This window comes from Oncorhynchus gorbuscha, linkage group LG22, assembly GCF_021184085.1.
Source record: "Oncorhynchus gorbuscha isolate QuinsamMale2020 ecotype Even-year linkage group LG22, OgorEven_v1.0, whole genome shotgun sequence".
NCBI lineage: Eukaryota > Metazoa > Chordata > Actinopteri > Salmoniformes > Salmonidae > Oncorhynchus > Oncorhynchus gorbuscha.
In genome coordinates this window covers 14,262,803-14,277,828 of record NC_060194.1, presented here as the reverse complement: position 1 = coordinate 14,277,828, position 15,026 = coordinate 14,262,803, and the positions used below count along the sequence as shown (strand labels likewise).

General features: G+C 42.9%; 1 protein-coding gene across 2 annotated transcripts in view; it reads right to left on the bottom strand.

Annotated features, from left to right (window-relative positions):
- Window positions 1–13,610, bottom strand: part of LOC124009845 (thymocyte selection-associated high mobility group box protein TOX-like) — a 58,990-nt gene extending 45,380 nt beyond the window's left edge. Inside the window, exon 1 of one of the 2 annotated variants that reach the window (XM_046322045.1) lies at window positions 13,029–13,610. In XM_046322045.1, coding sequence (XP_046178001.1) covers window positions 13,029–13,130 — 102 coding nt within the window. In that variant the 5' untranslated portion in view covers window positions 13,131–13,610. The remainder of the gene's footprint in view (window positions 1–13,028) is intronic. The other variant, XM_046322044.1, reaches the window with a different exon arrangement.
- Window positions 13,611–15,026: the final 1,416 nt, after the last annotated feature.

The window sequence follows — 15,026 nt, the reverse complement described above, 5'->3', positions numbered from 1 at the left end:
AAGGATGGGCTATTGTAGCAGACGGCCACATCGGGTTCCACTCCTATCAGCTAAAGACGAGAAGAAGCGGCGCCAGTACGCACGCGATCACCAAGACCGGACAGTTGAGGAGTGGAAAAACATCGCCTGAGCATGACAGCGAGTTCAGACCTCAACCCACCAGAGCATCTTTGGGATGAGATGGAACGGGCTGTTCACAGCATGAATGTACCACTGTCTATTCAGCAGCTACTGCGTGAAGCTATCGCATTTAGCATGGACCAACATCCCTGTGGAACGTTTCTGACACCTTGTAGAATGCCCTGGAGTCCGACCCAGTACTAGATGGGTGTACCTAATAAACTGGCCGGTGAGTGTAGGATGAGATTAACATATAGATAGCTACAATATAGACAGGAACAGACACAGATGGGATGAGACTCATTGGCGCTGTCAGACCACGAGGAAGACAAACCCAGAGAGAGTCCTATGCGTCTGGGATAGCGTAGGCTACAACCACAGAACTGTGCTACGATAGGCTAGATAGCTAGACTCGAATTAACAACGCTAAATATACTTTGATGCATAGCCGTCGAACTACTCAATTTAAACTGTATCCCAATCATTGTTAACACAGAGAACTGCCATAAGGAAGGTGGCATACACATGGCATTAGGGACAACGATGCTAAACTAGTGTAATTATATAACAATAAATAATACACGTCATTTAGCTGGCGAAATTTATCCAAACTGACCTTATATGTCTAGGGGCAATTTCATCCATAACATTTGACTCCTAGTCTCAAATAGACCAAGAATTTGAGTATTACACCTAATCGCTCCCTACACCTCAGGACCCGCCACTTCAGTATAGTAACCAGACTCCTTTGTTTGCACAGGGTTCTCCCTTTTTAACCTGGGTTTAATTACAATAGTGCAGCTGTTGCTGGTTTACACAGTGGGTAATATATCTGCCATGTCACCCTGCCTCCACGGCGCCTGCTGTTTGCGCAGGACAGAGTGTTTTACTCACGCTACAGCCATAGTACCTGTTACCATGGCGACTGTCCAGTACAGTACAGACTGTTCAGACTGACTGTGCCTGTGGGAGTAGGGCGAAACAGCACCTCTGAGGTCAGTTTTGTGCTTTGGAGACTAAGGGTTGGGGTTAGGATATGGTGGAAAGTGCGCTGGTCCGTGCCGAAAGACAACTTTAGACCGATGTGTGTCTGTGCGGGACAGGACAGACATGAGCAGGGAACAGGCATTGTTGTTGCTATGGGAACGGGACAGATGCAAGGCAGGTGTTATCATCAAATAGCACAGAGACCACAGCACCAGGAGTTTCCTGATTCAGACGTCTTGACTTTTCATCTTTTTTTAACGTTACAAGCCTTATTCTAAAATGTATTAAATATTGTTTTCCTTTGTTCAATCTACAGACAATACCCCATAATGACAAAGCTAAAAACAGGTTTTTAGATTTCTATTTTAATACATTTTAGTAAACTTACACTTTTACATAAGTATTCGGACCCTTTGCTATGAGACTCGAAATTGAGCTCAGGTGCATCCTGTTTCCATTGATCATCCTTGACATGTTTCTACAACTTGATTGGAGTCCGCCAGACAGAAGCCACCCCTCAGTAAAAGGCACATGACAGAGCACTTGGAGTTTGCCAAAAGGCACCTACAGGACTCGAACCATGAGAAACAAGATTCTCTGGTCTGATGAAACCAAGATTGTACTCTTTGGCCTGAATCCCAAGCGTCACGTCTGGAGGAAGCCTGGCACCATCCCTACGGTGAAGCATGGTGGTGACAGCATCATGTTGTTGGGATGTTTTTCAGCGGCAGGGACTGGGAGACTAGTCAGGATCGAGGGAAAGATGAACGGAGCAAAGTACAGAGAGATCCTTGATGAAAACAACCCTAAGCACACAGACAAGACAACGCAGGAGTGGCTTCGGGACACGTGTCTGAATGTCCTTGAGTGGCCCAGCCAGAGCCCGGACTTGAACCCAATGGAACATATCTGGAGACCTGAAAATAGCTGTGCGGTGACACTCCCTACCCAACCTGACAGAGCTTGAGAGGATCTGCAGAGAAGAATGGGAGAAACTCCCCAAATACAGGTGTGCCAAGCTTGTAGCTTCATACCCAAGAAGAGTCGAGGATGTAATCGCTGCCAAAGTACTGAGTAAAGGGTCTGAATACTTATGTAAATGTGATATTTCGTTTTTTAAAATTTGTAATACATTTTCACAAATGTCTAAAAACCTGTTTTTGCTTTTTGATTATGGGGTAATAATGTGTGTAGATTTATGAGGGGAAAAAACAATTGAATCAGTTTTACAATAAAGCTGTAACGTAACAAAATGTGGAAAAAGTCAAGGGGTCTGAATACTTTCCGAATGCACTGTATTCTTTAGTCTGGAACAGACAAGGGAAAAGTCCAGGGCTTGGTGAATAACCTATATAGTAGATATGGGCAGGGCACAGACCTGGGTCGGTACATGTCATTTTGAGTCAGGAAAGGAATATTTCACCGGAAAATATGATTATCGTTTAAACCCCAAAATATGATTTTTCCCTCCACATTATGTAACATTTAGAATGCCCCACAACCAATAGCAAAAACCTATAAGCAGTCCCATATGAAAAGTAAAAAAATATATTTAATAGACAGCGAGGGAGAGTCCTTCACTAATGCATGGCTATGCATCTTTTCTTATGATAGATTGTTTTGTGTAGGGTAAGCCTGGTTAGGAAGAATTTTCAGGGTCTGGTCGAGCACTCCATACTAAACCACTGAGAGTCTCTGACTGATGCAAAACTAAATTGGATATGACTCAGCTGGTTTGCTAGTGGAATGCCCTTGATGTTAGTCCTCTCGCTCAGTTTCCTCCGATTTCCTTCTCTTCTCATGATAATATGCATTATGTTACTGTACATATTATTCTCAAATCGTATCCTGTGTTATATTGCCTAGGCACTGCATATAAATGCTTGCTTATTTGATTATGGCTGTAAATAGATATTGATGATGATGCCGGTAACGTAGCGCACAGAGAATATGGCAGCCCAGTAAACTGATTAGGCTACCATACGTTTTTACCAGGTAACTATTACTGAATAATACAAATCTGTCGAGCAAGGCGCTTAACCCTCATTTCCTCTGTAAGTCACTCTGGATAAGAGCTTCAGATATATTACTCAAATGTAAATGTAGAGAATATGGCAACCCAGTAAACGAATTACCTTACTTTTCCCCGGGTAACTAACTACTGCATAATAGTACGATAACAACCAGTTATACAGTGGTGCCACAGTAGGTGCCACAAAAATGTCTACCAATATATCAAAAAACATGGGTCTTCTAGCGTTTAAAACTGAAGTGCAAGGGCGTGCGTCGCTTCAGAGCAGCAAAGTCGACCATGAGCTCTGAATTACTGCAGTTTCCCTCAAAGTCAAACATGCAATTACTCTCTCCACCACTGCTATTCTGGCTCGATGGTAAGTTCAAATACAGCTGTTCTCAGGCCACATACTGTATATAGTAGACTGAAAACATGCAGGGAATTACAACGGCGTAGAATCGAGCAGGATAAGGGTACAGATATAGGGCTAGAGGTCAAACCCACCTCTTGACCTATTTAATGTGTACGTGGGAAGGCCATTTATAAATGATCCTTCGTTATAAATAGCGGACCGCTCTGTCTGTCTCTGTGGCTTGTAGTGGATACGAGAACTGCTCTGCAGTTTAATCTGTAATAGTAGCCTATCAAGACCTTATAGATTTACTGCATCCAAAGCTATCTGCTGTTGTTTTGTATCGGGCTATTTGATAACAGTGGGCGGTGAGATTTTCATTTAACCAGGCAAGTCAGTTAGGAACAATTTCTTATTTTCAATGACGGCCTAGGAACAGTGGGGTTACCTGCTCTATTCAGGGGCAGAACGACAGATTTCTACCTTGTCAGCTCGGGGATTCAATCTTGCAACCTTTCGGTTACTAGTCCAACGCTCTAACCACTAGACTACCTGCCCCCCGAATATGCTTATAGCATCAGAGTTGTCGATGGTACTATAGAATGACAGCAATGGGCTATGTTCCAAATGATGATGATGCTAATGATGCCACCCAGAACCCCACCCAAGATACAGTAAGCAATAAGGTCCACCTGCTTGAGTCATGAAACAAGATCTGACCTCCACATGCATGCACACAAACAGGTACGCACGCACAAAGGTCCTAAGATCTGTGAAGCCTGTACAGGCATCAAAAGGTGGACAGGTGCCACTTAAACACTTGGGCATAAAGGGCTGTGAGTGGGCAGCAGAGCCAAAAGGCCTTGGAGCAGGTGGAGGAGTCAGCGGAGGAAGGTCAGACACTCACACACACACTGAGACACACCACCCATCACAGGACAATGGGAGACACACTATTGTTAAGGGTTTGCTCGCTCGCACGCACACACCAAACACACAGGCACACATACGCCCACAAAGAACATGACACAAAGGATTATCCAGGCACACAAAACAAAGAGCAATTTGACAGAAAAAACACTAGCTAAGACAGTCATTATCTAAGAAGAAAGAAGATGCATAAATCATGGTTATGACAGGCGGTCTAAACACATGAAAGTAGCCAATAATGGTCACTGTAGTCGTCAATAATGGTAATACCATAATAAAGAAAATCTTACCATTTCTCCAAAAGCTCCAAACACCACAACAACTCACTCGATCCATCAACTATGAAAAAACGAGGGGGGGGGGGGGATTCTCTTAATTTGAAAATGATTGCAATATGTTTTGCTTGGAGAATAAACCGAACAATTAGGCAATACTAGATCCGTTATTCACGGCCCATCTGTTTGGACTGTATCAAACCAGGAGCCTAATCACTCATTCATATGTGGCCTATCTTTGGGCACACTCAAGCCAGGGAGGTGTGTGTGTGTGTGTGTGTGTGTGTGTGTGTGTGTGTGTGTGTGTGTGTGTGTGTGTGTGTGTGTGTGTGTGTGTGTGTGTGTGTGTGTGTGTGTGTGTGTGTGTGTGTGTGTGTGTGTGTGTGTGTGTGTGTGTGTGTGTGTGTGTGTGTGTGTGTGTGTGAGTGAGTGCATGAATGTTTGTGCGTGTGCGTTCCCGCATGTGTGTGTGTCTGCGCTTTTCGGCAGACGGATCCCTATCACCATTCGGTGCCAGGGATTCTCAGGGTATGATACAGACGGTAAAAACATGGCTAACCGCGCCAAACTGGAACCAACACTAGTCCAGATTTTATGATCATTATGTTCAGAGACTTAATTAGCTGATCCTTCGTCTCTGTAACACTCCATCACCACCAGCTCATTATGTAGGATTGAGGCAGTGGGTTTTGGAACAGATTTGACAGAAGTTGGAAGCTGTCCTTCTTTAAGCATCATATGGTTGAGAAAACCATTACAGTCATTGGTGATATATTCAACATAGTCACTGAGATTGTAAACACACACTGGTGATTTTGACCACTGACTTTTCAACGCAATTAAAATGGCCGTAGCCCCACTCTCTGAGGGTGTCTCAGAGAGAGTTGGGATATGCAAAAAAACAAAAACATTTCCTATTCACACATGCGTATTAATACACACTTTTACATGTGTGAAATGGCACAAATATAAGCACCCAGCAAAAATTCTTCTTCTTATTATTATTATTATGTAGGGATGATGAATTTATGAATTTCACACTATGCCAAATCATCCATTCACTGTTATTTTCCAAAAGTTCTGACACTCTAACCCGATCTCTGCTAACGATCACAGACACAGTAGAAACAATTAGCCAGGTACCTCAGCCAAAAGGAAATGTACAGTACACTTTCCTTTGACCATTAAAAAACTATGTTCCAAATATAGTGCTAAAGCCCAAATCCATATTGAACCTGGTATGACATCACCAGGTGATGATTCAGTTCAGTTCCATTCTATGTCGTGTTGTTCCATGAGTCACTCATCAAACAGCACTCAGAAACAAGCTGTCCTCCTATTCTAATGCTTAGCGGAAAAAGACAAACATGTCAGGCCACAAATGGATACGGACAAACAACCCAATTACCTCAGACGATGTACTAATCAGAATCAGATCAACGTCATTCTAGTTGTCGGATAGCAACCTGTCCTCTGTGTGCTCGCTTGCAAATGTGCAAGAATACATATGTCTGTGTATGTGTTTACAGTAGCACCACAGTTCCACATAGCCATTCCTCTGAGTTTCTCTATCTGCCAATAGGCACACATGATGCGCAATTAAATCCTCTGCTGGCATTGGGCTAAAGCTGTCAATCAGAGGCCCGATGTCTTTCGACAGCGCCCAGTGAACCGTGGATCGCTGGCCGCAGCACAGGAACTCACAAGAGTCCCTGCTATTGTTACCAGCAAGCAGGAATTCAGCTGGCAATTAGGCCTGGCTTTTTAGGAAGCCCTCAGCCTAGTGCTCTGAGGTAGCTAACAGAGAGAGAGAGAGAGAGAGAGAGAGAGAGAGAGAGAGAGAGAGAGAGAGAAAGAGAGAGAGAGAGAGAGAGAGAGAGAGAGAGAGAGAGAGAGAGAGAGAGAGAGAGAGAGAGAGAGAGAGAGAGAGAGAGAGAGAGAGAGAGAGAGAGAGAGAGAGAGAGAGAGAGAGAGAGAGAGAGAGAGAGAGAGAGAGAGAGAGAGAGAGAGAGAGAGAGAGAGCTGACTCAGAGGTTTTCACTTGGCTCTATCCTACTGTGTGAATGTTTATAGTGTAACAACAGATTAGTGTTACGTATAGCGGGGCAATGTGGGAAAACTGTATGGAGGAGAAAAATAATATATACAGATGCAAGATCTTAATTTGACCCAGTTTACTATAGCAAGAAAATTATCCTGCAGCATCAGGAAATGTGAATACTTTTTTTGTAGATGCTGATAAATTGTTCGTTAGGGCAAATCAAGTCTGAAATGTCAAAGTGCAAATTGCAAACACTAAATAAGCTTCATATTTGCATTTCCTTCTGTGCAGGAAAATTCTCAGCAACAAAATAGTGATCAGATTAAGATCCTACATCTGTAGGACTATCAATATCACCAGGCACATGACTTATGAAACCAGGCTCATTCTATTCTATTCTATTATATCCTATTAACGAAGGTAACTAAGAAATAAACATATAAGAAGCATACTACATGCAGGAAGGTAATGTGAAGTAATTATGTGTCAGAGTTGACCTGATATCATTACTCATGATGTTAGTAATGGGAAAAGCATCTGAGCAAAAAGAACAGCCAATGATGTCCATTTGTCATGTGTGTATTCTGTACCATTACTTAAAGGGATACTTAAAGGGCAACTCGTGGATACCATTTTTATGTCACTGTGTCCAGTATGAAATCATTCAGAGGCAGTTTATTGAGCCAATGCTAACTAGTGTTAGCGCAATGACTGGGGGTCTATGCTAGCAGATACCCAAAAACTAGCAGATACCCATAGACTTACAGTGAATTTGTGAATTTTGATTAGGGTCACCATTAGCTAACTCTGTAACGTTAGCTAATCTTCCTGGGGTCCAACACCAATTAATAAGACATTACAAACAATGACAAATTCAGACTTCACAAACATTGAACAAGTAGACCACACAGACACTGAAGTCATTGTACGAGCGCTAGTTAGCAACTTCCATCAAACCGCACGCAGAGACATAAACATGGTGTCCTTCGAGTTAATCTGACTCTGGGGAAGAAGATAAAGGGCCTCATTACCAAAATCCTGAAGTATCCCTTTAAGGCTGAATAGTGTGCGTGCACTTAGCATAGGTTAAGTGGGAGCATGGCATTTACATACGCTTACATAGACTCACAGTGCTTAGCAGCCAACACAACAGACATGTTGACAACATATGTGGGGCTATAAAAATCTAGGTTTGGTTGAGATGGTGCGACTGAAGACGTTCACATACAACACGTTACTACAGAACTTGCATAAACCCTGCGTTTATGGGGAATCCGATCAAGACCGTAGTCCAAAGGGTTTACTCCAGGACCAGGACCCTATGTTCATGAGTGATGATCTAGAATCAGGTTCCCCGTGGCCATATAATCTTATTTGTTATGATCGAAAAGACGAAACTGATCCTAGATGATCAATTTTACACCGAGTCGCTTTATGAATAGGACTGAGGAGGATTCCCTCAAATTCTAAAGCTGTTTTACTTTAAACGTGTGCCTAGTACTACCTCCGTTAATACCACTAAAGCTTGATGGTCACTGGGCAGGGTTTTTATCTTACGGGTGGGTGAAGAGCTTAGTCTTACAACCAAACGTCTGTTGGGGATTGACTCAACCGCAGGAGTCTATAAACAGATGACTATGGTGAACAACATAAAGATGACTGACTGGGCTGCACATCCATGAGTGGAGTTCGTAGTGACCATCAAGCATGATGGTAATGTATTTTATGCCCGTCATAGGCAGGATCCATTGATCCAGGTTTATTAGACAAAAGCAATATTGCAACAACAACAACAAAAGGGCAACATGTGTCATGCAAATGGCAGATATAGGAGAAGCCTTCTAAAGATCGATTTATTTCTTTTTTTTGTAGGACCGGTGTGGATTTTTAAATTTTGTCTAACCTTCTTTATTGCGATAAATGGTGACGGTAATGTGATGACGTCGCATATAAACTTATAAAGCTCCACTCCACGTTTCATTTTAAATGCCTTACTGCTTGCAAAATATAAATGTTCAACAACACAAGTGATGTTACTTCGCAGGACGAGGATTGTCCTGACTTTTGAAGAATTGCTTCGGCTTGCTTTTCTGGCTGGCTGGCAAGTTTCACCATCCAATTATTTCAGATCTACAGGAGTGTAAGTCTCACCATGGCGTTGCATTCTAGCCTATATGCTGGCTTTCGCGCGGTACACCTGAGACGTGAAACAGATAGGTGGGAGAGCATAGAGGCTGTCGCCAATTTATTCATGCACAATTTGTCTAAATGGGTAATGGAAACACTTCAACCACTACTTTTTTATTCCACACTGTAGGTTTTTGAGAATTTTTTTTTTTTTTAATAGTTATGACATTACGTCCAGCTGTTTTTATCGACGCAAAATAGTTACATGGAAACTTTGTCGCATCTATTTTCTATGCAAACAAAATCACTGGACAAGTTAATGGAAACATATATGTAGCTAATGTCATTGAATGAAGCCAAAGGCACATTTCCACACTGTGTGGACAATCTATCTACAGTATGTTGATCCAACCCACCAGAGTATCTTGTTGACATAAGCTGTTGACTCTAGCCACAACCCTGTAGATATCCCTCAGTGTAATTCCACAGATTATGAAGCCTTAGTACAGGTTCATAGTAGGCTTCTAAAGCTTTATAACATGCTTATCAATCTAAATGCATGCATAAAGCAACTTACTGTTCACAGAAGACGACAGGGACATATTGTGCTTGTATCCATGTTGTACAGTAAATGTATGTTAGTTGGGATCCGGATTCAGATTTACAGTGTTGCTTTTGAAGTAGTGAAAATAAAAAATAAAAAACAGATTGATATCTAGGTATGTAGTCAGGTTTACATTCCTGCTCCTCTCAACACATCCAGAACAGTGCTGTAAGTATAAATAAAATGCAGGGTTTTTCCTGCATAGGAAACTGAGGCACCACCGAAGACCTTTTGTGAGCCAGGAAAAACCCTGGAATGTTAATGTAGTATTTCTTCATTAAATCCGAGACCACTGCTGACACAGTGATGTATAGTGAGTAACATAGCAAGTTAAACAAGTAGGTCTGGAACTATTGTCCTACATCAATCAGTAAGTTGCATTACTAAGATGACTAAGCTTGACAGAGACTAGAAGCTCAAAGTTGTCTCTGTTGCTAGGATTGTGAATGTACATGTGCAGTAGTATCAAATGTCAATACCAAAAATGGAAATATAGATGAGTAATGTTGATAATATTCAAAACTCGAGCCAGCTCTCTGTGGATGAGCCTGACCGGGAGCCTAACTGCTATGCTGCTGTGTTGCCTGCCTGCTCTGGGCCCTGTGCTGTGCAAACCTGGGTTCAAATACTATTTAAATCATTTGAAATACCTTATACCTGTGCTTGATTGAGCTTGCCTGGCTTAATGGACCAATAAAATACTCCCAAAACTGTAAACTGCGCCCATCTGGCACTCCAAGCAGGCTAGAGCAAATGCTCAAAGATTTCAAATAGTATTTGAACCCAGGTCTGAGCTGCTGCGTGTGCTTGGTTAGTAAACACAAAGGACAGAGTATTAATGTCGGGGTCGACTTCCCAGAGCCCCTCCGAGATCCAGGACCACCAAAGAGCTCAGTAATTTGCACTAAATTGAAAATGCCCGAGGCTAAGACAAACGTACACAAACACATACAGACAGATGACAAACACACACACAGTCACTCACATACAGAACGGTGACACACACACACACACACACACACACACACACACACACACACACACACACACACACACACACACACACACACACACACACACACACACACACACACACACACACACACACACACACACACACACACACACACACACACACACACACACACACACACACACACACACACACACACAGAGAGAGACAAAGACACCACAGTGCCTATACAACAGAGTAAAGTCCATGACCAGAATACAGAACTGACATGTCAGATGTATCATCTTCGATTAGAACCAATAAGCAAAATGTATGCATCCAAGGCACGTTGAAGACTGTTTACACGAAGCCTTGTCATTTCTTCAACCATCTCTAAATCAATGAAAACTGTCACAAAATCAAAAGGTACCCAGCCATCAATAAAAGCTTGGAAATGTCATTCCCTCTTTCTGCAATTCCACAAAATAAGACCAATCAACCCCATCAGCCATAGCAACCAACATTTGATGTTATTACAGTAAAAGATCCTAATCATAACATGAAATTATATTCTGGACCACTCTAAACAGGTTTCTAAATGACTTTGCATCAACTTGGCTAAATGGCAAGTGATCATGAGCTGTTCATGAATAACATTGGAGATGATGGAGTCGGACAGAATGTCTGGCCAAAAGAAAGGGGATACCTAGTCAGTTGTACAACTGAATGCCTTCAACTGAAATGTGTCTTCTGCATTTAACCCAACCCCTCTGAATCAGAGAAGTGCAGGGGGCTGCCTTAATCGACAGTGGGTTAACTGCCTTGCTCAGAGTCAGAACGACAGATTTTTACCTAGTCAGCTCGGGAGAAATGGGCCCGAATCAACCCATGCTTTTGAATAAAACAAGGGGTGAACAGAACCTCTGCTTAGACTGAGCAGCAGTCACAACAGTGATGCCCTGCAAGAAATATAGAAAGAACCTGGTGCTAGAGGGGGTACGCAGCTGGAGGTTGAATGTTTGAAGGGGTACCGGACTATAAAAAGTTTGGGAACAAATGTTGTAGATAACAGTGAAGTCGGTATAGAAGTGGCTCTATCACTGGGTAATTGCACATACAGAGACCTCGTACAGCAGCACACAGGCCATCTCTGTCTGTTTGCACTGGAAATACCTCGCTCCCTTCTCACAATCACATGTGTTTGCGCTAGGGCTTCTCTCTCTACCTCTACCACACACATTTCTATCTCTTTCATTGCCCCTCTCTGTCTCCCTCCCTCTCTCCAGCACACTCTCTTTTCCTTTCTCATTCTCTCTCTGATTCTCTCTCGCTTTTCTCTCTCTCTCTCTCTCTGGTTATAGCACACTCCTCTCTTTTTCTCTCCTTTTCTCTCTCTCTCTCTCTGGTTATAGCACACTCCTCTCTTTTTCTCTCCTTTTCTCTTTCTCTTGGTCGTTCTCTCGCTCTCTCCTCTCTCTCATCCTATATGAACCCCCCACCCGCCATCTCATTACACTGAACGCTAAAATGGAAAATCTAGGATAGTGTTTATACTGCATGGACATGCTCAAACAGTACAATTTAATCTTTCAGATGATATCTATAGGACACATGCCCCTACTCCATCTCTCTCTCTCTCTCTCTCTCTCTCTCTCTCTCTCTCTCTCTCTCTCTCTCTCTCTCTCTCTCTCTCTCTCTCTCCCTCACCCTCTTTCTCTCTATATTTTCCCTGCAGAGACTTCAGAGATCTTATATAAAAAAAAGACAGAGCAGTGAATCAAAAGGCATAGAAATAGTACAACCCCCAAACCCCACTCTTACCCCTCCCTCCCTTCAAAATCCCTACCCCCATTCGCTTATGCTCGCTCTCTCTTCCTCTCTCCCTCACACACACACACATACATACACAGCAGCACACACACAAACGCACCCACAAGCGGACTCACACTCAAACACACACTCCAACAACACACACACACGCACACACAGCACAGCACAGTATCATTATGCGGAAAAGGACCGGTTCAGACAACCTGAATGTGAAAGTCGTTTTAAACTGTGGGTTTGAAAACAGACAGTAAATTACAATGATTTTATTATAGTGAAAGTACATGTGTATAAACAAGACAAGGGTTGAGTTACAGTGCGTAACAGAGGCACAATTACTCCACATAACCAGAGCTGGAGGATTGCATTCAACATACGTCATGTTTGTGATGATTATTCTATTCTATCCGAAATTCTGTAAGTGACGCAATGACAGAAACATTTACTATTTTGTGTCATTAAATTAGATAAAAACTCAGTTGAGCGCTTTGGAAGAAACTTCAGTGACATTGATAGCGCTGCGTTCATCACCAGCTATACACACTGCCAACCATGCACAATTAAGCTATGGGTAAAATAAGCAATAAATATTTATACGACATGAAATAACTAGACATTTCATGCATCAATGTTTGTTCCTGTTGTCATTGCTTTCAAATGGATGGACATAAAGTACTTTTCTTTCGGGGCAGTGCGTAACTCCACTTTCTGAAGAGAGTTTTTATGCATATCCATAACACATTGTACGACATTAAACAAATAGGCTATATTCCTATAGCCTAGTCCAGATGCGACTCACCTTATTGCAGTACGGGGAATCAGGATACTGCAATGGTCCCAATCGGGAAGAATCTGTTGCTGGTAAAGACTGTGGTGGAGGTGGATATACTCTCACGTCCATTTCAGTAAAACATCAATCTCCACACAAGCTTTTCCACGCCGGCGTCTACTTTTGAGTCCTCAAAAGTTGAAGGTACTATAAAGACCGATGGTCGAACTGGGCAAAAGTCTAGGGTTGGATGCTAAAAATGGAAAACTGTGATGCTCTCGCATGCGTTCGCGGTTTTACTGAAGAAAGAAAAAAACTTACATTATCAACGTACGTCGCACTATCAACGACGGACTTGGTAAACGAAGGTAAAACGGTGTAACTTTGAAAACTGTAGGCTATCACTCGATTGTTGAAGAAGTTATTGCGCGTCTTTCTCTTTCTGACAGATGCATTTGCAGCGACAGTAGTTGTTTCTATCCAGCGGCTACAGTCGTAGGCAAGCGAATGGGGCACGGTAGGATTGCCTGTTTGCTCGCAATTCATACAAAGGACTTTACAGACAGGGCAGGGGCAAGAGCGCAGCTACAGTATGGCGACATGCTCTACCTAGTAGGCGCACTGGTGAATGCAGCGCCTGCGTCACTTGCATTCGCTTGCATTTCACATCTTCTGTAGGTTATATTAATCATTTTACGTTGCCTATACATTATGGTTGAATCCCTTTAGAATGCCAAAATTAGGACTACAGCTTTGTGGGCACTTTGTGCTAGTTTGGTACACTAGCCTAGGCTACGTACAGGGCCATCATGCACCCATTATTTTAGAGGGGTGAACCAGCTTTTTCCTGCAATATACTCACATAAAAAATACTACAGTTTACTACAGAATTATACAGTAAGTACTATAGTAAACTGTAGTATTAGACCACTGTGCCACCCTATCTAGACCACTGCACCACCCGGGAGGCCCCCACTTTAGATTTTTGGGGATGGATTGGACTGATAGCTACCTTTACTGCTAAATTTGTCTATGCTGTTTTGATTTGAATGTGCTGTCCTTGGGGAGTGCATGCCGGAATTCTCTCAGAGGTTAGCCATGGAAAAAGACAGGAACCTTCCCGCTAGCCTCTCTCAAAGAGTGCCGTGTATAAAGTCAGAAAATCTGCTGTCTCAGCCACTGCCTGTCACCAAGGGAGTACCCCAAGGCGTGATCCTAGGCTCCACGCTCTTCTCAATTTACATCAACAACATAGCTCAGGCAGTAGGAAGTTCCATCATCCATTTTATGCAGATGATACTTATACTCAGCTGGCCCCTCCCTGGATTTTATGTTAAAGACTCTACAACAAAGCTTTTTAGTGTCCAACAAGCTCTCTCTACCCTTAACCATGTTCTGAACACCTCCAAAACTAAGGTCATGTGGTTTGGTAAGAAGAATGCCCCTCTTCCCACAGGTATTATTACTACCTCTGAGGGTTTAGAGCTTGAGGTAGTCACCCCATACACGTACCTGGGAGTATGACTAGACGGTGCACTGTCCTTCTCTCAGCACATATCAAAGCTGCAGGATAAAGTTAAATCTAGACTTGGTTCCCTCTATTACAGTTGCTCCTATTTCACCCCAGCTGCAAAACTAACCCGGTTTCAGATGACCATTTTACCCATGCTAGATTACGGAGACACAATTTATAGATCATCAGGTAAGGTGCTCTCGAGCGACTGGATGTTCTTTACCATTCGGCCATCAGATTTGCCACCAATGCTCCTTGTAGGACACATCACTGCACTCTATACTCCTCTGTAAACTGGTCATCTCTGTATACCCGTCGCAAGACCCACTGGTTGATGCTTATTTATTAAAAACCCTCTTAGGCCTCACTCCCCCTATCTGAGATATCTACTGCAGCCTACAACACCCGTTCTGCCAGTCACATTCTGTTAAAGTCCCCAAAGCACACACATCCCTGGGTCGCTCCTCTTTTCAGTTCGCTGCAGTTAGCAACTGGAACGAGCTGGAACAAACACT